We start from the raw sequence: 27,741 nt of genomic DNA, 5'->3' as shown, positions 1-27,741 counted from the left end.
TCTGCTTCTTGCAGTAACAGAAGGCAGCTGTCTGTGAGGACCTTTGCCATCCTACCCTTGATGCTTGGCAGGAAGATTTCCAGAACCAAAAGCATCACTCGAAGCTCCAAAATATTTATGTGGAGCTCTCTCTCCGCTGGAACCAGAGGCCTCTTTGCCCACCTTCCTCAGGTGACAGCAGTGACAGGTCTATCACTAGTGTGAATTCTGGATGTAGAGAACAATGGACTGCCGCATGTTAGGTTAGCGTGTGTCTGCTCTCATAGACAATTCTGGGCAATCTCCTGAGAGATATGAAAGGAGTTGGAGAGGCAGTCCTAATGTTGGGCCCATTGTGCAGGACCTGCATACACCATTTGGCATTCGGAGCAAAGAGGATTCACAAGTCTAGGAGTTCGAGCAGACACCAAGCCGTCCTCAATGACACCCTGGATTGATCCCAAAACATTGGGATCATATGCTTCATATCCCAGATTCACTGCGGGAGAAAGGTCTTGAGTGCCACTGTGTTAAGGACAGCCCAATGAAGGGGATCCTTTGCACGAGGCACAGGTGACACTTTGGCTCATTGGTGGAAAACTACAAAGATGTCAGGAGTTTGACAGCCATCCAGACGTGGTCTACGACTGACTGAGGTGAACACACTTTGAGCAGTTAGCTGTCGAGGTACGGGAAAACAGGTTTCTGTGACTTCTTAAAGTGGGGAGCGAGCACTCCTATCACTTTAATAAACACCTGGGGAGTTGAGGTACGGTTGAAGGAGAGCACGGCAAACTGAAAGTTTTCTGAATCCATCTGGAATATCAAAATACATGTTCTGCAGGTTTAGGAACACCAAGTCTCAAGGCCCAGAGCAGACAAAATATAAGACAGGGAATATTTTTGAAAGTCTCTTTCCTTAACAAGGCAGTCAATGGCTAGAATGCCAGTATATACCAAAATCATCTGTTTCTTTGACACAAGAAAGCAGTGCAAGTACCTTCCCTCTCTGAGTCCCTTACCCAGTTTATTCTTGAATCAAGATTGCAAAGTGTTCCCTGAAAGTCTCCTTGGCTTGGGAGGACAATGAAGCTGGCAGGAGATAATAGGCAGGTACTAGACTCTGAATAATCTACAAGACCCACCTCTCTCATGTCAAAGATAAAATTATATAGTTTTCCTCATGTTGTTGAGAAAACTAAGGCGGATTGGAGGCTGCTGCAGCAGGAGAGGATGATTTGAAGGGTTGCTGCCCCTGCCAGTGTTAGCGGTCACAATCTCTGCCTCAAAAGAAAATAGTCAGATGCAGTGCTACAGGCTGGGAGGACTGGTGCTGTCTGCAAATCAGCTCTCTAGAACCTCCTCTGAATTTTCAGTTCTGTTGGTGAAACTGCTTGGGAGGATGCAATTGTCCAAAGATCTTCCGGTGGCGCGGCTATCGTCAAATAGTTCTAGCACTGCATCAGGTTTTTAACAACAATCCACACCAATCAAAGGGCATATCCATCAAGGACAATAAATCTCTCTTGAAAACCTGGCTGATATCATTGGGGAATGTCTTCTAAACACAGCACCTGTGCTACTTGCTCTTCGTATGCAGTCTGAGGTGGCCAGGCTGGAACACAGAACATACTTGGCCACATCTTGACCACGCTGCATCGTTTGGGTCAACAAGACCCTGAGGTCGTCAGGGACGACTGGTGAGATCTTGCTGGCCATGTCCCAAAAGAGTAGTTGTACCTCCTCAAAAGGCATAATACATTGAGATATGTGAGGGCCAGGCAGCTGAAAACATGGTCTTTCCAAAAGCATGACACTTTTTCTGCTCTATACAGAGGACTGAAGATAAAAGAATTTGAGGTAAACCTACTAGTTGAAGTCTGCACTACCAGCCTTAACGGTGTAGGGTGCACTGAATGTCAAGCGTGATTTGGATACTAGAAGACCATTGCACATCTAAGACTTCTTCTGTCCTTCATACAGCTACAGATAAAAGGTCTCTTCTTACACTGGTGGCCCAAGTGCAACTCCAGCTCCATCTCAAGGGATGTGTGTAGGCCTACAGACATTTTGTAATTCCAAATATAAGCCATCATCAGTTTAATGAGGAGGGAGTAAATTATCTACCTCCTCCTCATCATCATCATCATAGTGCAACACAATGTTTGAGTGGGCAGACGTTCAGGGTCGGACACCGACATCAGTACCATATCTTGGAAGAGCACAGAAAAACTGGTGGGGTTCTAGAGGTGGCATGGAAGTCTGAACTGGCCTCAGTACAGGCCTGGGAATGGTCAGTCAGCACTGGGGGAGTGGTTTGCCAGCCGAAATCCAACTGCTGGTCTGTGTGGCTCCTTGAGGTGTACCAGCCTTCTGGTCCGCTTCAAGCCAGAAGAATTTGAAAAATTGACAGCATGGTCTCTTTAAAGGCTGCTATTTGCTGCGGTGTCGATGGTCTGGGGAGATCTCATGGGCGCATCTGGAACAGTTTCAGGCCTGAGCCAGATTCGGGTGAGACTAGAGGGGTGGGACCTTTAGCTTGACATTCTTGGTCTTCTTGCCAAACTTCGAATGGCAGGAAGGAGTGAAGTTTTACTTAGGCATTATGTGCTCTGCACGTTTTCAAAGACATCAACTGTGAAGTTAAGTTTCCACTGGAACAGCCCTGTGAGCTCTGTGACTTGGAGCAAGACGTGCTTCATCTGCAGCATTATTTTATACTCGGTGACAGAATGTTTCGCCTCATGTTCCCTGTGAGAAAGTGCCATCTTCCTTGCCTTGGTATGCCCCCACTTTTTTCTGAATTGCTGATGTGCTTTGACTGAGTGTGCCCTGGGATCCTGCCAACCAGGTACCCAGGGCCTATGTTCCTTCCCTAAAACTGTACTGACACAAAAATCAATTGGGATCTATGGCCACCTGTCAGCCCCTAGTAGTTGGTACCCTAGGTACCCAGGGCATGGTGACCAGAGAAGACCGCTGAGGGCTGCAGCACTTATTGTGCCACCCTCAGGGGCCCTGTACCCTGGCACCCACACACTGCCTTTGCAGGCTGAGTGCCTATGTACAGAACTAATACCAGAGTTGACATGGCACACTTCCTTCCTCGGATCCAGATACCAAAAAGAAGAAAGAATATCAAGAAGAAGAAGACCCGCCGTGCAGCTGCTAACAGGACAACAACTACTGACTTGGCCCCAGCCCTACCGGCCTGTTGTTCCTGGAACCTGCTCCTGCCTAAACCCGGCGACCCCCGTGGACAGCAACCTTGGGACATGCAGAGGACCTGCCTGCCTTGAACCTCTTGAAGATTGGGACTCCCATCAGCAGAGGCTCTGCTGCAACATCCCACCTGGTGCCTACCAGGAAGCTCCGGACCAGCCCACTTTGCACCAGCCGAGCCCGGGCCGGGCCAACCTGAACCAAGACCTCGAGGACGTCCCCCCAGCGACTGGGACCCGAAGTCCAGTGCCCAAAGACCCTCCTCGACGACCCTGACGACGCCTGCTGACTCAGAACCTGGGGCCACCCCAACCGCGACCAGCTGATGGTAAGCTTTTCCAAAACCTAAAGACACCCCTGCACCCAGCACCCTACAGCCCCCTGTGCCACACTTTGGGGTACCTACCTGTGCTCCAAGAACCCAACTTACCTCTTGAAGTGCTGGTCGCCCCTGGAGAGTCTCCGTTCCCGAGCCTGCAGCCTTTGTTTCTTTTTGACCTTTCCCATTGGATAACATTGAGCGCCCCATGGCTCAAAAGCACCCTGTACTAAGCTGCCCGAGTGCCGCTGGCTGTGACCCCTGTGTACTATCCTACTTCCCCCCTTTCCCTGAGCAAGTGACCAGGAGCCCAGCTCCCACAGCCACGTGGCCTGCTAGCCAGCAGCCACCAACCGAAGGCCCCCCTTACCTCATTGGATATCATTGAGCCTACCTACCTACCTACCTCTGCCCCCGGCCGCCCCTGTGCCACTGGGAGTGAACTAACTGTACTTACCTGACCCTGGGATACCCCTGAGTCTATGCCCAGAACCTTAACTTCACCAACCAAGTACTCACCTGGAAACCGGTAATTTACTTACCTGCCATTGGATAACATTGACTCATTTTGACTCTAAAATTTTCCAAGTGTGAAGTTTTGAAACCTGAAAATATTCACATAAAATCAGCCAAAGTCTGAATTCCGAAGTAGTCACCTATGATCAGGGGAGAAGCCAGTGCTGTACCTTTCAGCCCAGTACTGAACCGCAATAGTAATCCCTAGCAGGGTTACTAGTAATCTGTATTTTCTCCATGGGAACCCATTGTCTGCTTTTCTATGAAATTTCTTCTACATGTCTACTTTTGTAAACTTGAAATATTCTTTAAAAATCACACGAAATACTGAAACGCAATTACCTACCTGTTTTGAGTTAAGACCCCAGTGCTGGCCCTAGGAGATCCGTGCTGGGTTACAAAAGTAACGTGATCGTACTATACCCGCAACCTGAATTTTCTCCCATTGAATAACATTGTCAGATTTGCTTTGAAAAGTTTCTAAGTGTGAACTTTTAAAACAGCTATATAATTCATGAAAATTCACTACAGTAACTAAAACGTTTTTGCTAACCTGGTTTCAGCTTAGACCCCAGGACTGAATCTCAGATCTAGTCCTGGGACTACTAAAGTAATCTATATAGTAATCAACTGTATTTACATGTGGAAAACCCATTGAGCTTAATGCTATAGTGTGTTTTAGGATTGTGTTGCATACTGTCAATACTGTATTAATTGTGTGCACAAAGCACAAGTTACTACTTGTGTAACGATATATCTGTAAGAGACATTAGTTAGTGATAGATTCCTTACCTTAGAATATCCCCAGGCGTCAGACTGGATCCAGAAATTTTTGCGTAGCAGTACCCTTGCGCGTCGGTAGGCGTCGTCTGCGGCTCCGCGTCCGTCGTCGGCGTCGTGGGCGCCGTAATGACGTCGTCGGAGTACTTAGATGCCGCCTCCGCGTGCTGACGTCAGTTCTTAGACACAGCTTTTCCGCGCCAGAAGCGCTGAGCCATGTTAAAAACCAACACTGGTGCCATTGAACCCTAACCTGGATATCGGTTCGCAGAACGGAGAGGATGGGTGGGTCGGTAAGGAATCTATCACTAACTAATGTCTCTTACAGATATATCGTTACACAAGGAGTAACTTGTGCATCTGAAAGAGACACGTTAGTGATAGATTCCTTACCTTAGAATAGATACCCCAGCAATACCAACCCCGGTGGTGGGTCTGCGAACCAATATCACACCAGAAAGTCCTGGAGGACAGAACGGCCAAAGAAGCCATCCCTCCGGACTTGACTGTCCAGGCAATAGTGTCTTGCAAAGGTGTGCAGCGAGGCCCACGTAGCTTCCTGGCAAATGTCCTGCAAGGGCACTCCCCGGCCCAGGGCAGTTGTAGTCGCCGTGGCTCGGGTGGAATGAGCCCGCAATCCAACAGGGGGCTCCTTTTTAGCCAAGGAGTAACATGCCTGGATACACAAGATGATCCAACGAGAGATGGTCCTCTTGTGCACTGCTTTCCCCTTCTTAGCGCCCACGTAACCAACAAAGAGTTGGTCATCCACCCGGAATTGGCGTGTGCGATCCAGATAGAATGAAAGCGCACGTTTTGGGTCCAGACGGTGGAGCCGCTCTTCCTCTTTAGAGGGATGCGGTGGCGGAAAGAAGGTGGGCAAGGTGATAGACTGCCCGATGTGGAAGGCTGTGACAACCTTGGGCAGGAAAGATGGCTTAGTACGCAACACGACCTTGTCCGGATGGACAGAAAGGAAAGGAGGAGTACATGAAAGAGCATGGAGCTCACTCACTCTCCTGGCAGAGGTGATGGCAACCAGGAAAGCAGTCTTCAAAGTGAGAAGACGGAGAGGACAGTTGTTGAGAGGCTCAAAGGGAGCACACATCAGAAATGTAAGAACAAGGTTCAAGTCCTACTGAGGCATCACAAACGGAACAGGAGGGAACGTGTGTGTGATGCCCTTCAGAAATCGATTTACAATAGGGGACTTGAACAAAGAAGGTTGATCAGGCAGCCTTAGAAAGGCTGAAAGGGCAGAAAGGTAGCTCTTAATAGTGCCCAGAGCAGAGCCCTGCTGGGCAAGAGAATGAAGGAAGAAAAGAACCTCAGAGAGAGGGGCAGCAAGAGGATCCACAGCCTTTGCTGTGCACCATGCCACAAATCTGTTCCACCTGCAGGCGTATACCGACTTTGTGGAGGGACGCCTGGCTGCCAGAATGCCATTACAGACATCAGGAGGCAAGTCAAATGGCCTCAACTGTCGCCGCTCAATCTCCAAGCATGGAGGTGGAGACTGGACGGGTTCGGGTGGAGGACCGTCCCCTGCTGCTGCGACAGAAGGTCCTCCCGAAGAGGCAGACGAACTGGGGGATCGACTGATATACTGAGTAGCTCTGGATACCAGTACCTTCGTGCCCAGTCCGGAGCCACAAGGATGACTTGGGCCCGGTTGCGCTTCATCTTCTTCAGCACTCTGGGCAGAAGTGGTATAGGCGGAAAGGCGTACAACAGACCGCAACTCCACTCGCGACGAAAAGCGTCTCCGAGCGAGTGCCGCCTTGGAAATTCCAACGCGCAGAACAGATGACATTGCGCATTCTCTTCGGTGGCGAATAGATCTAACCAAGGCTCTCCCCACTGCTGAAAGAGGCCTTGCGCCACGTCTGAGTTCAGACGCCATTCGTGATCCATCATGCACCGACGGCTGAGCTCGTCCGCCCTGGCCTTCAAAGAACCTGCCAGGTGTTGAGCCACCAGGGTCACGCCCTGGTGTTCCAGCCACTGCCAGAGGCGCAGAGCCTCCTGGCAAAGGGTCCACGACCCCCCCGCCCTGTTTGTTGCAGTACCACATGGCGGTGGTGTTGTCCATGAACACCTGCACTACACTCTCCCGGACAGAGGGGAGGAATGCCTTCAGTGCTAGACGAATCGCCCGCAACTCCAAAAGGTAGATATGGAGCCGGGCCATCCGCCGGAGACCAGAGGCCTCTGATCTCCGCCTCTCCCATGTGGCCTCCCCAGCCCTGGAGGGACGCATCTGTCACAACTACGTGCTCCGGTTGGGGAAGGTAGAGGGATCTGCCGCTGACCCAATCGCGGTCCGTGAGCCACCACTGCAGCTGTCTCGCAGTGCCCTCCGAGATCAGGACGTGGTCGGAAAGGTTGCCCTAAAACTGGGCCCACTGAAACTTCAGGTCCCACTGCAGAGCCCGCATCCGCCACCTGGCGTGATGCACCAGAAGGATGCAGGAGGCCATCAGCCCCAGAAGCCGCAGCGTCAACCTGACCGAAACCCGGGACAACGGCTGAAAGATGGGAATCAGAGCCTGAATATCCGGGATCCGCCGTTCCGGAGGATAAGCCCGAAACTGCGCCGAGTCGAGAACCGCTCCGATGAAAAGGAGCTTTTGAGAGGGACACAGGTGTGATTTCGGCACATTGATGGAAAACCCCAGCTCGTGCAGGAGGTCTGCCGTCATCTGAAGGTGGTGGACGACTGTTTGGGGCGAGCCCGCCTTCAACAACCAGTCTTCGAGGCAGGGGAAGACTGAAACCCCTAACCGGCGCAGATGAGCTGCGACCACCGCCATCACTTTCGTGAACACCCGTGGGGCGCTGGTAAGGCCGAATGGGAGCACGATAAACTGAAAGTGCTCGTGGCCTACCGTGAACCGCAGGTAACGCCGGTGGGCCGGCAGGACGGGGATGTGAAAATACGCATCCTGCAAGTCCAACGCTACCATCCAGTCTTGTGGGTCTAGAGCAGCCAAGACCTGAGCCAAAGTCAACATCTTGAACTTCTCCTTCCGGAGGAAGCCGTTGACGTTCCGTAGGTCCAAGATAGGACGTAGGCCCCCTTTGTCCTTCTTGGGCACCAGAAAGTAGTGGGAGTAGCAACCACACCCTACTTCTGGCCCAGGAACGCGCTCGATGGCCCCCTTGGCCAAGAGGGCCGTAACTTCCTCCTGCAGAAGTGTCAAGTGGTCCCCCGACACACGGTGGTTCTGCGGTGGCATGGCTGGAGGAGTGGACTCGAAGGGGAGGGAGTAGCCCCTTCGGACGAGCTGCAGCACCCACCTGTCCGATGTAATCGTGCGCCAGTGGGAGTGGTGATGGCGAACCCTGCCACCCACTGGCGTCACATGGGCCCGAAAGCTCGGACTAGGAAGATTTGGAGGCTGCTGCGGGGGGAGGGTGGACTGACCTCGCCGCTGCCCTCTACCGCCACCACGGCGGAATCCACGGCCGCCACCGCGCTGGGGAGCGCTCTGCGGTGCGTGGCTGGCAGCACGCGTGGGACCGCCCCTTCCTTGGCCACGAAAGGGGCGAAACGAACCCTGCTGCTGGCGCTGGGTCGAAAGACCCAAGGACTTGGCCGTGACCCTGGAGTCCTTGAAGCGCTCAAGCGCGTTGTCCGCCTTGTCACCGAACAGGCGACTGCCATCGAAAGGCATGTCCATGAGGGCAGTCTGGACATCCGGCGAGAAGTTGGCGGATCTCAGCCAAGCATGGCGACGAATCGCCACCGTCGTGGACATAGCCCGTCCCAGCGAGTCGGTCGTGTCAAGACCACACCTTATCGAATACCTCGCCGCGTCCCGGCCTTCAACCAAGGCCTGGTTGAGCTTGTCCCGCACCTCCTGCGGGCACTGCGGCAGACACTCCGCGACCGTGTCCCACAGAGAGTGGGTGTAGCGGCCCAAGAGGCATGCGGTATTACAAGACCGCAGTCCAGCACTCAAAGACGAAAAGACCTTCTTGCCAAATTGGTCATATCGCTTCGATTCCCGATCGGGCGGAGCCGACGGGAATGCGGACTGGGAAGTGGAAGCCTGGATCACCAGACTCTCCGGGGAGGGATGGGTGGAAAGGAAGGCAGGGTTGTCCGAACACGGACGGTGACGCCTGGCAACGTTCCGGTCAACCGGTGCACCGGAAGCGGGCCTGGACCAGGTGCCCAAAAGGACATCCGTCAGAGCCTGAATATCCCAGACCCGCTGTTCGGGAGGATAAACCCGAAACCGCTCCGAGTCCAGAACTGCTCCGATGAAGAGGAGCTTCCGAGAGGGGCACAGGTGTGACTTCGGCACATTGATGAAGAACCCCAGCTGGTGCAGGAGGTCTGCCATCGTCTGGAGGTGGTTGATGACTGTCTGGGGCGAGCCCGCCTTCAACAACCAGTCGTCGAGGTTGGGGAAAACTGAAACCCCTAACCTGCGCAGATGAGCTGCGACCACCGCCATCACCTTTGTGAACACCCGTGGGGCGCTGGTAAGGCCGAAGGGGAGCACGGTAAACTGAAAGTGCTCGTGGCCAACCGTGAACCGTAGGTAGCGCCGGTGGGCCGGCAGGACGGGGATGTGGAAATAAGCGTCCTGCAAGTCCAAGGCTACCATCCAGTCTCCTGGGTCCAGGGCAGCTAAGACCTGAGCCAGTGTCAGCATTTTGAACTTCTCCTTCCGGCGGAAGCCGTTGACGTTCCTTAGGTCCAAGATAGGGCGTAGGCCCCCTTTGCCCTTCTTGGGTACCAGAAAGTAGTGGGAGTAGCAACCACACCATACTTCTGGCCCAGGAACGCGCTCGATGGCTCTCTTGGCCAAGAGGGCCGTAACTTCCTCCTGCAGAAGTCGCAAATGATCCCACGATAAGCGGTGGCATGGCTGGAGGAGTCACCTCGAAGGGGAGGGAGTAGCCCCTTCGGACGATATGCAGCACCCACCTGTCCGACATGACAGTGCGCCAGTGGAGGAGGTGATGGCGAACCCTGCCCCCCACTGGCGTCATATGGGCCTGAAAGCACGGACTAGGAGGGTTTTGAGGCGGATGCTGCAGGGGAAGGTGTGGACTGACCTCGCCGTTGTCCCCGACCGCCGCCACGGCGGTTTTCACGGCCGCCACCGCGTTGGGTGTTACCTTGCGGAGCATGGCTGGCAGCACGTGTGGGTACACCCCTTCCGTGGCCACGAAAGGAGTGAAAGGCAGCCGATTGCTGGCGCGGGGCCGAGAGGCCCAAGGACTTGGCCGTAGCCCTGGAGTCCTTAAAGCGCTCAAGCGCATGGTCTGCCTTGTCGCCAAAAAGGCGACGGCCATCAAACGGCATGTCCATGAGTGTATTCTGGACATCAGCCGAGAAGTTGGTGGATCTCAACCAGGCGTGGCGACGAATCGCCACCGTCGTTGCCATCGCTCTGCCCAGAGAGTCAGTGGCATCCAGTCCACACCGGATAGAATAACGTGCCGCATCTCGGCCTTCCACAAGGGCTTGGCCGAGTTTTGCCCGTACCTCCAACGGGCATGCTGGCAGCACGTCCGCGACCGAATCCCACAGAGAGTGGGTGTAGCAGCCCAAGAGGCATGCGGTGTTGGAAGACCGCAGTCCCAGACTCAGGGAGGAGAATACCGTTTTGCCGTATTGCTCATACCTCTTGGATTCCCTTCAGGAGGGGCCGACGGGAATGCGGTCTGGGAATTGGAGGCCTGGATCACAAGGCTCTCAGGGGTGGGGTGGGTGGACAGGAAACAAGGGTCGCCCGGGGCCGGGTGGTGGCGTCTGGCCACGTTCCTATCTACAGGCGAACCTGTAGCGGGCCTGGACCAAGTGCCCAAAAGAACGTCGGTTAAGGCCTCATTAAACGGCAGCAGAGGCTCGGCCGAGCTTGACTGCGGTTTAAGGACCTCAGTGAGGAGGTTAGTCCTCACGGCCGCGACGGGGAGCTCAAAGCCCAAGGCCTTGGCCGCCCTCGTCAACACCACACTGTAGGTTGCCCCCTTCCACCGTAGCCACGGTAGGAGGTGAGACAAAGCCAGTGTCCGGCGAGGTGTCCAGACCACTGGCATCCCCAAGTCCACCTGTCCAGTCCTCCTGGGACTGACAGTCAGAGGGTCCTCAGACCCCTCCCAATTCTCCTCATCACCCATCTCCTGGTACTCAATGTTATCAAATGATGGGGCCGGTTCATGGAAAGTGAACTCTCCGAACGGCGTCGAAAGTGGTGCCCAGCGGCGCCGCAACCGGGTCGAGGGAGGCATCGGGGACGGCGCCGCCCGAAGACGGCGCCGGGGGTGACACCTGAGGGACCGGCGCCGGGGAGGTCGTCAAGTCCACCGGCAACGACCCAGATCCGGAACCGGATCCAGTGGGGGCCTGCGGTGCCGGGCCCTAAGGCGGTGGCGGCGCGGCCGAAGCCCCCGACCCGCTAGGGCCCCCAGACGGGTCAGCTAGGCCTGAAGGCGTCGCGGAGTCCGTCGGGGGAGTGAGGGACCTCATGGCTATGAGGAACCGCGCGATCTCCTTCTGCGTCGCGCGCGGCCCAGGGACAGGAGGGTATGGGGCCGGACGCGACGCCAGCGACTCCAACGGAGTCGTGTGGGCGGAGCCGCGTGGGCGGTGCCGCCTGAACCCCCGGCCGCGTCGTGCGAGCGTCGGGGGGAGTCGGAAGAGCGATGACGTCTCTTCGACTTCTTGTGCTTACCTGACGACTTCGACCCTGAGGAGTGATGTCGACTGCCGGAGATCCGATGGCTCCTCTCCCGCGACCGGTCCTTCGACCTCCGTCCGGACCGGGACCGTTCCTGGCGCGGGGCCGACTGCCGGAGTTCGAGCCGCTTGCGGGACTGCTCCCGCCTAGCCTTCGAAGTCAGGGCCCTGCAGTCGGAACAGGTCTTGTCGTCGTGGTCGACGCCGAGACAGTGGAGACACCGACGGTGAGGGTCGGTGACCGACATCAGTCGGTCGCAATCCTCACTGGGCTTAAAACCTGGCATCCCTACCGGCACCGTTCGGAGTCGAAGCCTTCGAAAAAGAATGATCAAAAGAGATCAAAAAAGTTTAGTCAAAAAAGACTAAGGTACCACCTTTTCCGGATCTGCGCTGCTGGCGCGGAAAAAAGAAGAACTGACGTCAGCACGCGGAGGCGGCGTCTAAGTACTCCGACGACGTCATCACGGCACCCACGACGCCGACGACGGACGTGGAGCCGCAGACGACGCCTACCGACGCGCAAGGGTACTGCTACGCAAAAATTTCCGGATCCAGTCTGATGCCTGGGGATATTCTAAGGTAAGGAATCTATCACTAACGTGTCTCTTTCAGATCTTTATTGCTCCTTTGCAAAGTAATTACATGAGAGAACTCATAACAAGAAAAGTATATTTTTATAACTGTTGGTTCTAAAAATAAAACACCTATATCTGTGGATATAAAAACAATTGACCTGGGGTTTAGTCCTTGAGTGTGTGAAACCTTTTGCTGACTGAGTGTGTACAGCAAATGCTTTACACTGTCCTTTGGTACTGCCCTACTGCTCGACCAAGCTACCACTTTGGAGAGTAAGGTCAGTTCTGACTTTAACCTCTGTTATACCTCTGGGATTGGTGGACTCTATACACAATGTACTTCATTCTAGTCCAGTATATATAGAGCCACTTTCTCACATTCCCCAATTGTCTTTGTGTGTATTCGGGTGTACTTGTCGCACATCTTAAGAGTTATGACAGTTGCCCAAGCACAATAAACATACTGACTGACATCTGCCTCCTTCAGTTCTGGCACGGAGTGAATTCTATTGTTAGTGGTGGGGATATTTTTCCTAGCACACTGTCGTAGAAGAATTGTAATCGCTTTGGAAGACCGGCAAAGTTGGGATCCATGTTGAAGGATGAAGAAAGAAAGGAACATCAGCATGTAAGGGTGGCGCTTACATGAGACTCTGAACTGTCATTTCTGGTTTGTTATATTGACAGCAGAGATACACTGCACCACCTACCAATGTGTAGGAGAATTTCTGGAAAATTCCTCTGCAAAATGTTTTGCGCTAGGGAGTACTCTAAAGGTGAGCAAGTTATAATTAGACCTATCTGTCAGAAATAGTTTATGAAAAATGAATCCATTTGTTAATATTCCACTGGAGGGAAGTGGGCTTTGTATTATGTGTAGGAAAATAAAGAAAACATAGACATCATGCATGAGGTGATTGCTACATGGCCCAGTGTGAACTGAACTGAACTCAACTGATGTGTTATTTTGGTACGAGAGGATTAATCTACAACGATAACCTATCCTTGCAACATTATAGTTTGTAGTGGCTCAGTAGGTAACGCTGAACTTGTGCGCGTATTAGTACTTGTAGTTTGATGTTCTGTTATCCTATTGCATGTTGCAATTGGTATGCAGCAAAAGATTGTTTTAGCATAATTTGTTTATAGATTTGCTGTGGCTTATTGAACCAGTCGTCTGTGTGCATGTAATATTAGTTTTATGAAAACCCTGTTTATTTGTTGCATATGCAAAATGATTGTCAGGCGATTATGCTACCCAGTGACTGTGCTAACTGCCGCACTTGCACATGTTAGTGCGTTTTTTAGGCACATGCATTATTGCTCTTTAAAAGTTAAATGCCCCTGCATTAAATTATTTTATGGGGGGGCTGTAGTAATCTTAAATTGTTGCAATTTTAATCCTTGTTATTGCACTTTTAGGCACATGGTTTGTGGATGTTATATGTTATATAGCATAGCCTTGGGAATTGCCAACGAAACAATTTATGTGCTTATCGAAGATAAGCTCATTTTGTTTTCCTGGATTTTGCAGGGCAAAGTTCTGTTCTCTTTTATATTGTTGGAACCATAAACCTGCCTTTCTGTGTCTGCTTAGAGGACAGCTATGGAATGCGTTTGTTGGAGATAAGCACCAGATTCATAGGGTCTTTGTGTTTGATCTGTAGGCCATTTTATGATCCTTACAGTCTCTGGTGCCCGTTCTGAAAGGGAGTGGGGAGTGTGGGAGGGGGTTAATGGCCTTCCCGCCCACTTTGCAGAACCTTTGTAAATGTGAGCTGCATTTGGTGCCGCGTTAGAAGTGTTGTGCCCAGCTATTTAATGCCTGGGAAGGAAAGGGGGCTTTGTTTTGCAGCCAGCCATAACGTTATCTGTTGGCTTAGTGAATATATTGTCTGTTGCAATGCTAAATATTTTGGAAGTAGAACTTCACGTAGGTCTACATATTGTTTAAGAAATCCCTAGAATCTACTTTGAAGCTCAAAAAACTCCCCTTTTTGGTAACCCTTGTAAACATAGCGCGCTATGTGAGTCTTTAGCTATGTTAGGAACCAAGAGGAAGACGGGAATATTTTGTTTTCCAGAAATCCTTTGGTATATGGAAGAAGCACTTTATGTGCGTTGCAAGCATAATAGTAAAAACTATTAAAGTATTTTAAAAAAATGTAAACACTGTATACAAAGTGAGTAAATAGCACAATGACACACTGGCTGTAAGCGCAGCCAGGTAGACGTGCTTCTATTTTTCAACTTGGTAAAAAAAAAAACAACGGTTGTGCTGCGCTATTTAAAATTTTACAATAGTTAGTGGAGCAATTCTCTGTGCTCTTGCTCCTATATTATGTGGAGCATTTCACCCATGCTCTAGCTCCTATATTTAATAATTAAAGAGCAACTTCTGACCTTGTTTCAGGATAAAGCATCAGCTCCCTGCAGAAACTTCCCCCAAATACCTGTAGACTGTGCTCTGCCAGCGAACAATGTACTTGCCCTGGTGCATGAGGAAGAAAAGTGAGCAGCGGTAAACAAACTGCTTTGCTCAAAGGTTTCCCACTCATGCAACCTTCCTTGGTACCACCTCTCTCGTCGGAGTTTCTGGTGGGCTTTCTCTGTTGCCTACGTCTGCTGCTGTAGTTTCTCAGACGTCTTCAGTGCACCTTCGATCTCCATGGTGGAAAAAATTATCTGAGAGCTTGCACATACACACAGGGGGTTGTTGCCTGACCAGGGGGATCAAGTTTCAAAACCTCCCAACAGAGAAAAAAAAAAGAAAACAAAAGCACTTTCCGACTCCAACCACTAGATGGCGGAATATCCACAGCATGTGAATCTAGAAAACGTCTATGCTGCAAAACGTGTTAATACGCTGTAATACTTAATAGAGTTGCTACTTCGTAAATCATTGCAACACTGTTAGTCTATTAGTGGATATAACTGCTGAATGCTAAAGTAAATTGAGAACTTTAAGAGGAAGCGTGTCAACCTTAAGAAGAAGGGGTGCCTTAGCCCTCATCCACTGTCTTAGATGCGCTTAATAGACTGCAATCTATTTTATGTTGTGCCTATACATGGAATTATATGTATGGCCCCACCCTGGAAATGAGATTCAGAGTTTTCACTTATGGATGGAGTAGGGCACACGCTTTAAACATTTATATATATTATCTCCATACATTTAGCACAAATAAGTCACAACTGATAACTTTTGTGATTTTTTTATTTTTATTCTTGCATGATTCAATGTGTGTTATACAGAACTGTTCCACTTGGTTCTAAGCCCACACACGTTTCACCCACTGGCAACCTGAACCTCAGGGTGATGTGCAAGTATACAGTCACTTGATCTTGTGTACTTAGTGCAAGGGAGCCACACTCAGGCGGTGCCTTGAAAATTCAACCCAACAAAGGACAATATTTAAGTCTATGTTGCAGTCAGTTGTATCTTTATTTTTCTCTATATGTCAGTCGATCATGGCATTGTTAGCTCTGGACGTCCCTTAATACAGTGAAAATGGACATCCTACTGTGGATGACTGGCCCTAAAGACTTAATTTGTATGCATGTAATGCAAAAGCAAGGTAACTGATAGAGCAGTGTACAACTGCTGAAGTAATTGCAAACCACACATTATTTTACCTGGAATTGCATAACAAGCTGCTGCCTGAGGATAAACTAGATTCTGAAGCACAACGGCGCCGCGGTAGATCTTTTCTTTCTGGAAGGGTATCCAATTCTCTTTCTGAATTTCCATCTCCAAATCCATTTATTAATTCTACAAAAAGAGAATTAATATAAACTCTTCATATCGAACAGGTTTTTTTTTTTAAAGAAATAATTTTCTACATGAACACAATCTTATACACACATGTAGTGGAAAATTTTCATCGAAAACATACAAAGGCTCACAAAAATAGTATTTCCATATATTTTAATGACTGAATGGTCATGCAACACACACTGAAATAAATATATTGCTTGTCCTAGCAATACAATAGGGTCAAAGGCCCGCTGTGGACGCCAAACTGTAAGAAAAGCAACTGATGAGCCAGCCAAGTACAATCTTGTGCAGCCACGCCCACTGCAGCTGCACAACAATTTCATAAAAGGCTTGAGATGTCAGAAGTGGTTACAGATTTGGTTGCCAAAGTATTAACTTGTCTGCACAGACCAGCGACCTTTATTTAGGTCTCGCCTGAGCCAATGCACTTGCGCATTGCTCCGGCGAGATTATCCTCTTGAGTGCTCATGACGAGGTCAGCTCGTCATGAGCCACGGCACTCCGGTGCTCATGACGAGCTGAGCTCGTCTTGACCGTGGCCGTTAGATGGAATGCTCGCACGCTGGGCTAATTCCCCTGCTGTGCTGAGCGTTCCATTAGAACTGGCGTGGTCATGACGAGCTCAACTCGTCATGAGCACCGGAGCCCCGTGGCTCATGACGAGCTGACCTCGTCAGGAGCACCGGGGCCCCGTGTGCGCCCCCTGCCCCCAAGCACAGCAGGGGGAAACAGCCCCGCACGGAAGGGGTTATAGTAAGCGGAAAAGAAAAGTCTACGAAAATGGCTGCGGATCGCATACAGTTCATGTGATCTATGCGCGTGCACACCATCGCCAGCCACATAACACACCACCATTTGTCTGTGCCTCGGCATCAGACTTCAAAGGAAGCCGCTCCCCTGCTCCCCCTCCCCCATCAGACTTCAAAGGAATGCGCTCCCGAACTTGCTGGCTGTTCTTCATCCAGCTCGCTCTCTCCTTACCTCTGTTTCTTCCCCTCTCTCTCGCTTTCAACCTTGTTGTTTCATATTGTTTGCCCTGGCTCTTCTCTTCCATACAGGCTCACTTCTGTTGCTCGCTGCTTTTGCTCCTATGAATTTTGGCCTATCTCCAACCTCCTCCCTCGCTGATCTTGGATCTCGGCCTTCTCCTCCTCTTTCCTCTCTCCCTCGCCTCTCCCGCGCTTACTGTTCCTGTCTCCTATTCATTCATCTTCCTCATCCAATTTACCACCCTCTCTTCATCTCGCAGACATACTTCCATTATTGGCTAAGAAAATCATTGCAGTATTGATCTGTGCCTACTCGTCTCTCTACATAACACATCCCATGCTTTGTTAATCAATGTTATATACATAGCGAGGGTTTTGTTTACAGGTCTATTAAGAGGATACTTCACCCGAGGACACCACCACATCACCCGGGGCCACCACCACATCCCTCGGGGCCACCACCACATCACTCTGGGACACCACCACATCACTTGAGGGCACCACCACATCACTCGGGGACACCACCACATCACTCGGGGACACCACCACATCACTTGGGGACACCACCACATCACTCGGGGGCACCACCACATCACTCGGGGGCACCACCACATCACTCGGGGGCACCACCACATCACTCATGGGCACCACATCACTCAGGGGCACCACTCAGGGGCACCACCACATCACTCAGGGACACCACCACATCACTCAGGGACACCACCACATCATTCTGGGACACCACCACATCACTCTGGGACACCACCACATCACTCTAATACACCACCACATCACTCTAATACACCACCATACACCACCACATCACTCTAATACACCACCACATCACTCTAATACACCACATCACTCAGCCCAACCACATCATCACTCAGCACCACAACAGCACTGTCCTTGCTTGCTACCAACAAGCATTGCCATAGCCAATAGGACTCGCAATAGGAAAGTGTAAGCTATTGGCTTTGTGAATAACAATGCTATTAATTTAGATCATTTCAAAGCCAACACATATTAAAAAAAATTGTCATTTACAATACCAATAGCTCACACTTTCCTAATGCGAGACCTATTACATTGCAAATGCTTGTTTTTTTAAGCTGTACCCTTTCCATCATTAGAATGGCTGACTCTTCCACAGAATTTTCAACAATTAAAGGGGCCTTTATGGTTAAGCACACAAACTCATTCTAGACTACTTTACGAGAGAGGCATCTTCTTTGTAATTGTTATAAAATCAATGGCTTAAAAGAAGACTGGTTCTAGAATGTATTCTCTGTCACTGATTACAACTCAAATACAGAGCAAGAAACCAACAAATTACAGATTGAAATATATAACCGTGTGAACCAATGTTAGTGACTAGACTAGACGCGCTCTGAAAGGATGGACCTATGCACCATACTCCTGATGCAAATGCCAATGTTTTATCAACTCGTGGAAATGTGAAGATTTTTTTTTATTTGTGGAACTAATGTCTATTTATTTACGAACAGCATGATATACTTTGCAAACGCTATAACATTTTTACATAGAGAGGTGCAGCCACAATGGCATGAGAAACAAAATGGGTACCCGTAGCAGTAGTTTTGCAGCTTGAAGAGTTTACTGGATTCAAGTGCTGTGCATTATTCAGCCATTTAGGGATTGGGTCAGGAATTGTTTTTGTTTCTTTTCTTTTTCTATTTCTATTTGTGGGCGTCATTAACCACCATTTAGTGTTAGGTACATCCCTTGTGTGACATCAGACGGCACCATGGAAGTTCATGTGTGTAGTAGTCTTTTCTTTCTTTTACAAAGAAGGGTATGTCTTTACTTTTCTGGTTTTGAGTTCTTTCTTTTTTTTTCGTGATCTTCTCCCACCTGTTTGCATTCCTCATCTCTGGGGAGGTGGGAGCGTCACATGTGAATCCAGAACACTCTTCAAGCTGCAAAAACACTCCTAATAGTAAGTAACCATTTTGGTTTGCAGCATGAATCTGTAGGAAAGTGGGTTTCTGTTGCAGTATCCCCCCCTCACACACTTTTTGCCAGATTTCTGATGCACTTGGACTTGATGTGCCCTGGGACCCTGCCATTCAGGTTCCCAGGGTCTGTGTTCTTTCCCAGAACTGTACATTTGAACCCCCAATTGACACCTCTCGGGCCGCATGTAAGTCCCCTGTAAAAGGTACCATGGGTACCAAGGGCACTGTGACCAGAGAAGGCCTCTAAGGGCTGCAGCACATATTGTGCAACCCTTAGAGGAACAATACCTTAACACGCACACACTGCCATTGCAGGCTGCATGTTTTGGTACAGAGAAAAGTGAAGAGTCAACATGGTACACATAACTGTGTGCCATGCCTGCAGCCCACTGCCTATGGTGTAGGTAAGACACCCCTCTAGCAGGGTGCACAATACCACTGGTGAGGGTACAGTTGCATGAGCACTGTACCCCTACAGTACATTCTTAGATATTGTAAGTGCAGTAAAGTCATAAAGAGTACATGGTCTGGGAGTTTGTCACTACGAACACCACAGCACCATAATGGCTTTACTGAATTCTGGGAAGTTTGGTAGCAAGCCTTACAGCATATTAAACCCACTCTGATGCCAGTGTGGGATTTATTATATCATGCACTCAGAGAGCATCTTAAAGATGCCTCCTGAAAAACGACCAACTTCTGGTGGGTTCCCTGACTGGTAAACACCAGCCTACCATAACGAGACATTCTTCTGGAACCCTGGGGTGGGAGCCTTCACTCCCTGGGCCCAGAAACAAAGCCTTTTCCTGTGTGTGTGTTTCTGCGGGAGTACAGGTGGGAAAAATTAGAACAGCCCAGAAGGTGTGCCCACCTCTGCCAACCTCACTCCTCAGGTGGGGGAGGCAAGGTGAAGCCCACTCTACAGTGCCCACCATCTTGCAGATGGCAGGCACTCTCCATCAGTGTTAGGGATTGTGCCCATTACCGAACATGGGGTGAGCACACCAAGGGTGCAGTCGCCCTAAGGTCAGTAGCCCACTGGCTACTGACCTCGAGACCCCTAAAATGCCTCCTAAATAGAGTATTTAGTGGGCAGCCCTGGACCCAGAAGCGAGATTCCTACAACCTACGAAGAAGAAGGACGAAAGAAGACACCCAGTGGAGAAGACTGCAGAAAGAACTAACTTGGCCCCATCCATACCGGCCCGTCTGCAGTTTCCAGAGATCCTGCGCCCAAAATCACCTTGTCCTGCAGCCAGCGACCACCCGACCCCTAAGGCTAGAGTCCGAGTGGCCCACCAGTCCCAGCTAGGTCTCCCAGCACTCCATAGTCCGAGCCCACTGTGGGTTGATGCCTCCAGGACTCCCCGACGTCCCCTGCAGCCTCCGCACAGACCCCCTCCCCCAACTGCTTGTGACCCGGTAAGGTGAAATCCGACCTCAAAAGGCACCCCTGGATCCGGCCTTTCTGCTGCACCCTGGACAAGAGGACCAAAGTTGCACCTACGTCCCCGAGCCTCCAACTTAACTGCCCAGCTGTTGGTTCCTCCCGAAAGACTTCCTGGACCAAGCCTGCAACCAAAACCCAAAACCGGCAACTCCCATTGAAAACAACAGGGCACCCAACTCCAAATCAGCACCCTGCATCCGGCCGCCCCAGTGCTACTGTGGGTGCAGTTTGTGTGCTAAATCGGATCCCCCTTTGCCCTGAGATAAATCCTAGGAGCTTTGCTCCCACATACAAGTGGCATTCTCATGAGCAGCCACGAACCAGAAGCCCCCCAGGCCCCCTATCCCCCATTAGATAACATTGGGCCTCAGCATGCTGCACTCGGACACCCTAGTGCCGCTGAGGGTGCTCTTTGAGTGCAACCTTGACCTTGGGGAAACACTGGTTGTAACCCCAGAAACTCAACTCCCAAGACAGATTACTCACCTTTAAACTGATAACCTGATTTTCTCCCATAGGACTGCAATGACTGTTTTTCTGTGGATAAAGTTCAAAGTGTGGAGTTTAGAATTGCATGAAAACCCAAGAAACTGTGTATTGAGAAAAAGTGACTTACTTATCTTTCATCCAGGAAATGTCCCAGTGTGATATCTAGGCATATCACACTGAGTAGAAAAAGTAATTCTGAAAAGTAATAAAAGTAATCCAAAAGAAATCACAACTGCATTTACACATTTTTACAAACCTGTAAGAAAAGTAATTTTTCATCCAGCTTGCTTTTTAACAATCCGTTTTGAAAAGTACAATCATATTTACCTGTGCCAAGTCCTGCTTGGTTCTATAAATAAAAATACAACAGAAGTACTTTTTGATACAAACAATTGGTCTGAAATCGGCCTTTGAGTGTGTGACATCATTTCTTCCCTGAGTGTGTTCAACAAATGCTTAAAACTACCCTCTGATAAAGCCTTACTGCTCGCCCACACCAGAGATAGAGAGTAAGGTATTATCCACTTTAACCTCTGTAAGCCTTTGGGGATCCACTGGACTCTGTGCACACTATACCTTACTTTGGTATAGTATTTACAGAGCCAGCTTCCTACAGAATCCTTTTCTGAATTCACATACTGTGCATTAGATTATGTAATGGTTTCCTCTTCCTAGGGATGTTTGGGCTAAGATGTGGAAGACTTGAGAACAGGTGTTAAAGTACTCTTTGTCCCACCTGAGCTTCCTTTGTCATCCGTATATCCACACAATAATGCTTGGTAAAGGTGTGTTGAGATGTCCATGTAGCGGCTGCACATATAGTGTCTATTGGCACACTGGCCATAAAGGCTAGGGTTGTCCCTTTTTTCTTTGTTGAGTGAGCTCTTGGTCAAGAGTTTAATGTTCTTCCCGGCAAGGAATAGCAAACCTGAATTGCTTCTACAATCCAACATGCTATTGTCACCTTTGTTTGACTTAAGAGAAAGAGACGAGAAATTGATTATCTCTTACGGAATTGTCTGGTCTCCTGTAGATAGTATAGCAAAGTTCTTCTTACATCCAGGGTATGAGGATTTTCTTCTAGTTGTGTTTATGGGTTTTGAAGAACAATTCTAGCTGAATGCTTTGTTTAATGTGGAAATTGCTTACTACCTTAGGTAGAAACTAAGGGTTGGTCCTTAGAACAATTTTGGCCGTGTGGATTTGTATGTATGGGTCCTCGGTAGTTAATGCTTGTAGTTCACTTACTCTCCGTAGAGATGTTATAGCAATTAAGAATGCAGTCTTTATTTTAATATACCGGAGTTCTGCCTTGTGCATTTGTCTGAACGGTTCTGTCATTAGCTGTTAGAACTCTGTTTAAGGTCTACATAGGGATCACCTGTTAGACGTGTGTGTAACATCTTTGTTTCAAATTGGTCTTCACCAACCAGTCGTCTAGATAGGGATAAACCCTTGCTGCCAATTTTATTCCAAAGGGAAAGACCTTGAATTGTCCTTGTGGATGAACTTGAGGTATCTATTGTGTGTTTGTTTCAAGTTGATGTGCAGATAGGTGTCCTTTAAATCTATTGTTGCTATGTTATCCCCTTTTTTGTAGTTGTGGGATTACTTCTTGTAGTGTTGACATCTTGAAATGCAAACGAATGAATTTGTTTATGAATCTGAGACCTAAGATTGGTCTTAACGTGAGATCTTCCTTTGGTACCAAGAAATAAGGTGAGCAGTTTCCTTTGTTGTGCATCCCTTGCGGATACTTTCTCTATTGATTGTTTTTCTAGGAGTTTCTTTATTTCCACCCTCAATTTTAAGAGTTCTGTTCTTTGGAACTTTTTCTTCTTTGGTGAATTTGGTGGAGGTTCCTTTCTTAGTTCTGTACATTGTTGTGGGTAATGCACTATTCTGCCTTCCACTGGTGATGTGTGGGGGTCCTTCCTTGTGGGCAAGTCACTTCGAGTTTGCTCCTCTCCCTCTTGAAGTTTGTCCCCCTGGCTCTTCCTCTGCCACAAAAGGATTGCTTGGTTGTTGCTCCCAGGATTGGTATCCGGACTATTGGCAAGACTGTTTTCCGTTGCCTTGCGTGTCGCCTTTGACTCTTTTTGTGGGTCTTCTTAGGTGAATTCTTCCCATTTTGAAGGTGCCCCTATATTGCAGTGCTCCCACAGCTTTGGTCGTTTCACGGTCCTTCTTATTTGCTGTAGGAACACATTACTTAATGTCCAAATAGGGCATCTCCTGCCAAGGGCTTATTGTTGATTATGGGTGTTTGTAGTTCCTGTTTGAAGTTGAGATTCAAACAGTTGTGCCTGTGCAGATTTGTCTGCTGGCTGGATCGGCTGCGCATTGAACTGACTTCAGGCAGGTGTAAGGTATGTTTTCCCCTCCTGTATTATGGATTTCGCTCTTTTCTTATTCTCCTCCTGTAGTTTGTTCATTATTTCCTTGATGTTGATCCACTGTTGGTGGCTATACCTATTGAGAAGGGCATTAAAGTTAGCAAAGCCATTGAGTTGCTGCCTCTCTTTCAAGATTTTATTTTGGGTGATCAGTCTTTTTTAAAAACAAAAACCATTACACCAAATAACAGTTTTTAAATAATACTACTACATATATACACATAGAATAGTTTGCTTAATCATACAAAAATAATCAATAAGTTACTTTTATGCGTCTAATATTTAAAATTTCGTTTTTTAAACAAAGTTTAAAAAGAAAAAATCATGTCTTTCTAGCATCATTATTATAAAAAAAAACAGCACTTTGACTCTTCTTAATTTTCTGGTTGGCTGTTAGTTTTTTTAGAGAATCTTTTTCGCCCTCTATATAGTTTCAACCGATTTCCTTTAGATACACGTTTAAAAGTTTCACCCTTCTACATACTAATACGATTGAGGTCCCGCCGAGCCTCTCTTTTCATCTTCCTCCCCACCATGTCCCTTCTCTTACTTTCCCTTTCTGGAGGTGGGGCAGTGAAGGATAAGTGTGACTCTTCCTTCTTGCAGTGGTAACAATGATGGAGTCAGCCCCTGTATTTCGACATCCAATCCTCCATGTGTTGATTTTGCGGCTGTCCCCTGTTTGTCTTCATCGCTTGAGAGGCCCAAGTCCTTCAGCGATATCGGCCATTTCTGGCCACCGAACGTAGCTGCGTGATACTCTTCCCTCTGCTTTCTACAGGCCTTGAGAGTTTTCGACATGAATACAGCGAAGACCTTGCAGTCATTATCCTTGTGATTCCTAGGCAGGTAGACATTACAGACGTTGTGTGGATCGCGTTGTGCGAATTTGTGGTGGCAATTAAGGCAAAACTTGACAGGGGTATTTTCTATGGCACTTACCTTGCCTCATTTTAGTCCATTTGCGTGGCTGCTGCTCCAACGGGGTTCCCCGACGGGGAAAGGTGGCTGGGGGTCTCTCTCCTTTTCCGATGCTTTGCTAATCAATATAGAATGATTCCTTCAGCTAAAATCCTAAACAATTTTCATTGATATCAGTAAAAATTTCAGTCTCTTCCCTTGCTTCCAGACCTAAGGGCAGAAAAAATAAACTGAAGCTGGCTACCATGCACGGGAGCTTCTGGGGCGCTGTCTGGCGTCACACAAGCGAAGGACCTAGAGTCAAATGCTGGTCAACGAAGCCCATGAAAAATAAATAATAATAATTCCAGACTCAAACACTAGATGGTGGGATAATGCACAGCAGGTGAATCCAGATAAGGATTCATGCTGCAAAACTTGCATTTCCCTAAAAATGCTCTCAACCAAACTTCATCATTTAACTTCAGTTTCATACCCGGGAAATCCACTAGCAACCATCAGATGTTCTTAGTGATGTTTTGACTAAGAGATTCAGGGTACATCAAAATACATACTGGCCTTACTGCCTTTGGTGGGTGCATATCAGGCTGGAATAGTGCGTAAACATGACCAGTGGCAGGTGATGAACCTCAAGACAGGTAGAAAACAACAGTGCCAAGGAAAATAAGTTTACCTTCTGTAACAATATTTCTTGTGGATACTATCTCTTCCTGTAGATTCCTCACTTTTTGAATGGTATCTAGATGCCAGACTAGGGAATATTCATAAAGTGAGAAATCAGCATCTTCCCTAGGAAGTGGTTTTGGGAAAATGCAAGGGTTTCTCCAGTTTCCTTTCTTCTTTTAAGAAAAAAATGGGGTAAACTGGTTACAACTTTATAACTATTATGGTAAATAAAAGATTAAACAAAACATTCTAAAGGGGGGAATACAAATATTTCAAATGGGTCTTGCACAGTACTCAAAAGCATCAGCAAAACATTTCACGGGGGACTTGCAACACCAGTCTCTCGTACACTACTCATTGTACCTCCCACCACCAACACCCTCCAAGGCCGGTTTGCTGTTCAGTCCAGACTTTAATAAGCTGAGGACCCTGCACTGGTCCTGTGCCCCGGGCAGTGCTTAATTTGTTAAATAAGTGCAAGGGCACTTGTCAGGGGGCCAATGCAGCTTGCACTAACCACTGCCCCTGCCTAACATAACATGTGTATTTGTATAGGGCACGTTCACCCCCAAAGGGGTATCTTGGCACTGACAATAATAACTACTAACCATGACACTTCCCCCAAGGATGATCATTTGGACTATTCCAGGTCGCCCAAAATTATAAGAATGGCTTGGGCGACTGGTATTATAATTTTTCATGTATAACAATTATTAAATAACTGTTGTGCTCATTTTAAAATGAGACCGATATTGCCACCATGTAGTGGACAGTCATAAGTGCCGGTGCTGACAATTAAGTGCTGACCCCGAGCATAGGAAAGATCCGGCTCAATTTAAGCACCCGGGATGTTCTGGTGGTATGCTGGGGACATCTGCGGAGAGCGACAACCTTATAAAGAAACTCGCCCTTCATCGCTTTCCTTTATATGGTCGAAGAACTCCTTGATGACTTCCAATATCGTTATAACGTATGGAAGTTGGTACTTTATGCCATGTTACTTATCTTTCGATCGAAATTTTTGTTCATTTATAAGTAATTTTCAGTTAGTGTCCATATTATATGAGCCATCTTCCTTTGGATGTGTCCTGCAAAACCTAATCATCAGCACAAGGTGGCGCTGTTGCAGCACAAATGTTAATCTGTAGGCTACCATATCTGGATACGATTTCGTGTGTCCGTAAAGGTGGTTTTAGCAACTCCTTTTTCCTGACCGTCAGAGACCAGGAGACAAAGACCGAGTCAGGTAAAAATGAATTGGGAAAAATTACCACAAAATAAATAAGAGGCCATCGGCCGGGGGAAGCAAGAGTGCAATACAAAAATATGCAGAAGGACGAGCAACCCTCAAAATGAATGTTACAGGTGATAAGAAACAAATTCACTAAACGTTCATTTGTCAACAGCAAAGCTCTACAAAAGAGCGTTAAACCAATGTGCAGTTCTGTTACACAATCAGAATCATCATTGGAGAACATATGAAATAAGAAAAAACTGTAGCGGGTCCGTTAGGGTGACCAAGTGGCACGGGTGCAACTTCAGGACGGTGAGCGTAAAAATTCAGGACATAGGGTCAAAATTCAGGACAAATATTCAGGACAGAAGGTCGAAATTCAGGACAAAACTTCGGGACAAAAGGTACGTTTTACAGACACATCAGTGCCATTGTGAGATGTAAAGCGCCACGCATAGGGTGTAGCTAATTGGGACCTGCAGTGGCCAGCTTTATGTGTCAGATCGTTCCAAGCATTCCATTTCTATTCAGCTGGCGATGACTTGCATAGGGGCTGGTACAGCACACAGTAATGGATAAGACCCATAGCGGACAGGTCTTGTGTGAGGGTAAGAGCATTAAGCAGGAAAAGGGAGTTATTAACCAGCCTGCATGAGCTATAATTGGCTGAACAGTGCTGAGCGGTATGGTAATATTGTGGGTCGGATCGGTTAGATAGGAGTTGACATTACTATATGATGACCTAGCTGGTGGCTAGCCATACAGCAGCCCTCCTTATTTTACCTGTATTTTGGAAATAGAATACTGCTTGGGATGTATAATTTTTGTGAGTTGTAAACTGCAGATTCTCATTGATGCGCAGAAGTGTGCTACAGACTAGAAACTGTATACACTGTTAAGGCATAATTGTAGGGCAGAAGGAGGCACTGTCTTTTACATACAGAACATTTTCTATTGAATGAAAGCAAAATGCCAACATGCAGTTTTACTGATAAACTATATAGAGCACAAATACTAATGTGTGGAAATGTGGTTTCGGCAAATATGTATCATTTGAACATCACCAGGTAAAGTGTCTTGATTTCTTTGATCCTATTAAAACTCTGTTTCCTGCACACTTCTAAATTACAAACAAGTGGTTTCCTAACGGCTGATATGTTTCGAAACATTTCCGCAGTTCATTTGCAGATATTTAAAAGTTGTGTGTTACAAACATACTGACAGCTTACAGTCTTTGTTTTCGCACACCCAAGAAAATTTGGGAAAACATGGTGCATTATACAACACATTTGTCAATATAAATAAATTATATTAGCTTCTAAAGCATAGTAAATGATGACTTTACTGTGCACCAGGAAACGACAATCTTTGATGGGGCTCTTAAATGATTCCCCCCTCACTATCACCAACAGTGCCTCTCTCTCACATGTATTTCATTTGTTTTATAGCACCTCTCATACCAGTGTACGGTGCCAGGGCACTTTACATCAGACAGACATACAGAGACAATGAATAATGTGTGTGTATCATCAGTGTATAGAAAATGTTACATAAGGAAACAGGGACTACAAGTTGTAGGATGCACGTCACCCATGCTGGTAGGCATTTTGTAAGAGTGCTTGGTCTGAAGAAGCTCAAACTCAGGACTCAGTACATAAAACAGTAGTTAGAGTTGACTTTAATTATAAGAATGTATCACTAGCTAAACAAACCTTTTTTAGCAGCATCAGGACAATGTACCATGC

The 27,741-nt window shown here is 48.1% G+C and overlaps 1 protein-coding gene across 2 annotated transcripts in view; it reads right to left on the bottom strand.

The window, feature by feature from the left end:
* Positions 1-27,741, bottom strand: part of BRD1 (bromodomain containing 1) — a 552,010-nt gene that overhangs the window by 209,453 nt on the left and 314,816 nt on the right. For both annotated transcript variants that reach the window (XM_078679620.1, XM_078679628.1), the window contains exon 9: positions 15,731-15,866. In XM_078679620.1, coding sequence (XP_078535746.1) covers positions 15,731-15,866 — 136 coding nt within the window. The remainder of the gene's footprint in view (positions 1-15,730; positions 15,867-27,741) is intronic.

This window comes from Lissotriton helveticus, chromosome 1_1 (assembly GCF_964261635.1).
Source record: "Lissotriton helveticus chromosome 1_1, aLisHel1.1, whole genome shotgun sequence".
Taxonomy (NCBI): Eukaryota; Metazoa; Chordata; class Amphibia; order Caudata; family Salamandridae; genus Lissotriton; species Lissotriton helveticus.
This window is presented reverse-complemented; position numbering and strand designations above follow the sequence as displayed.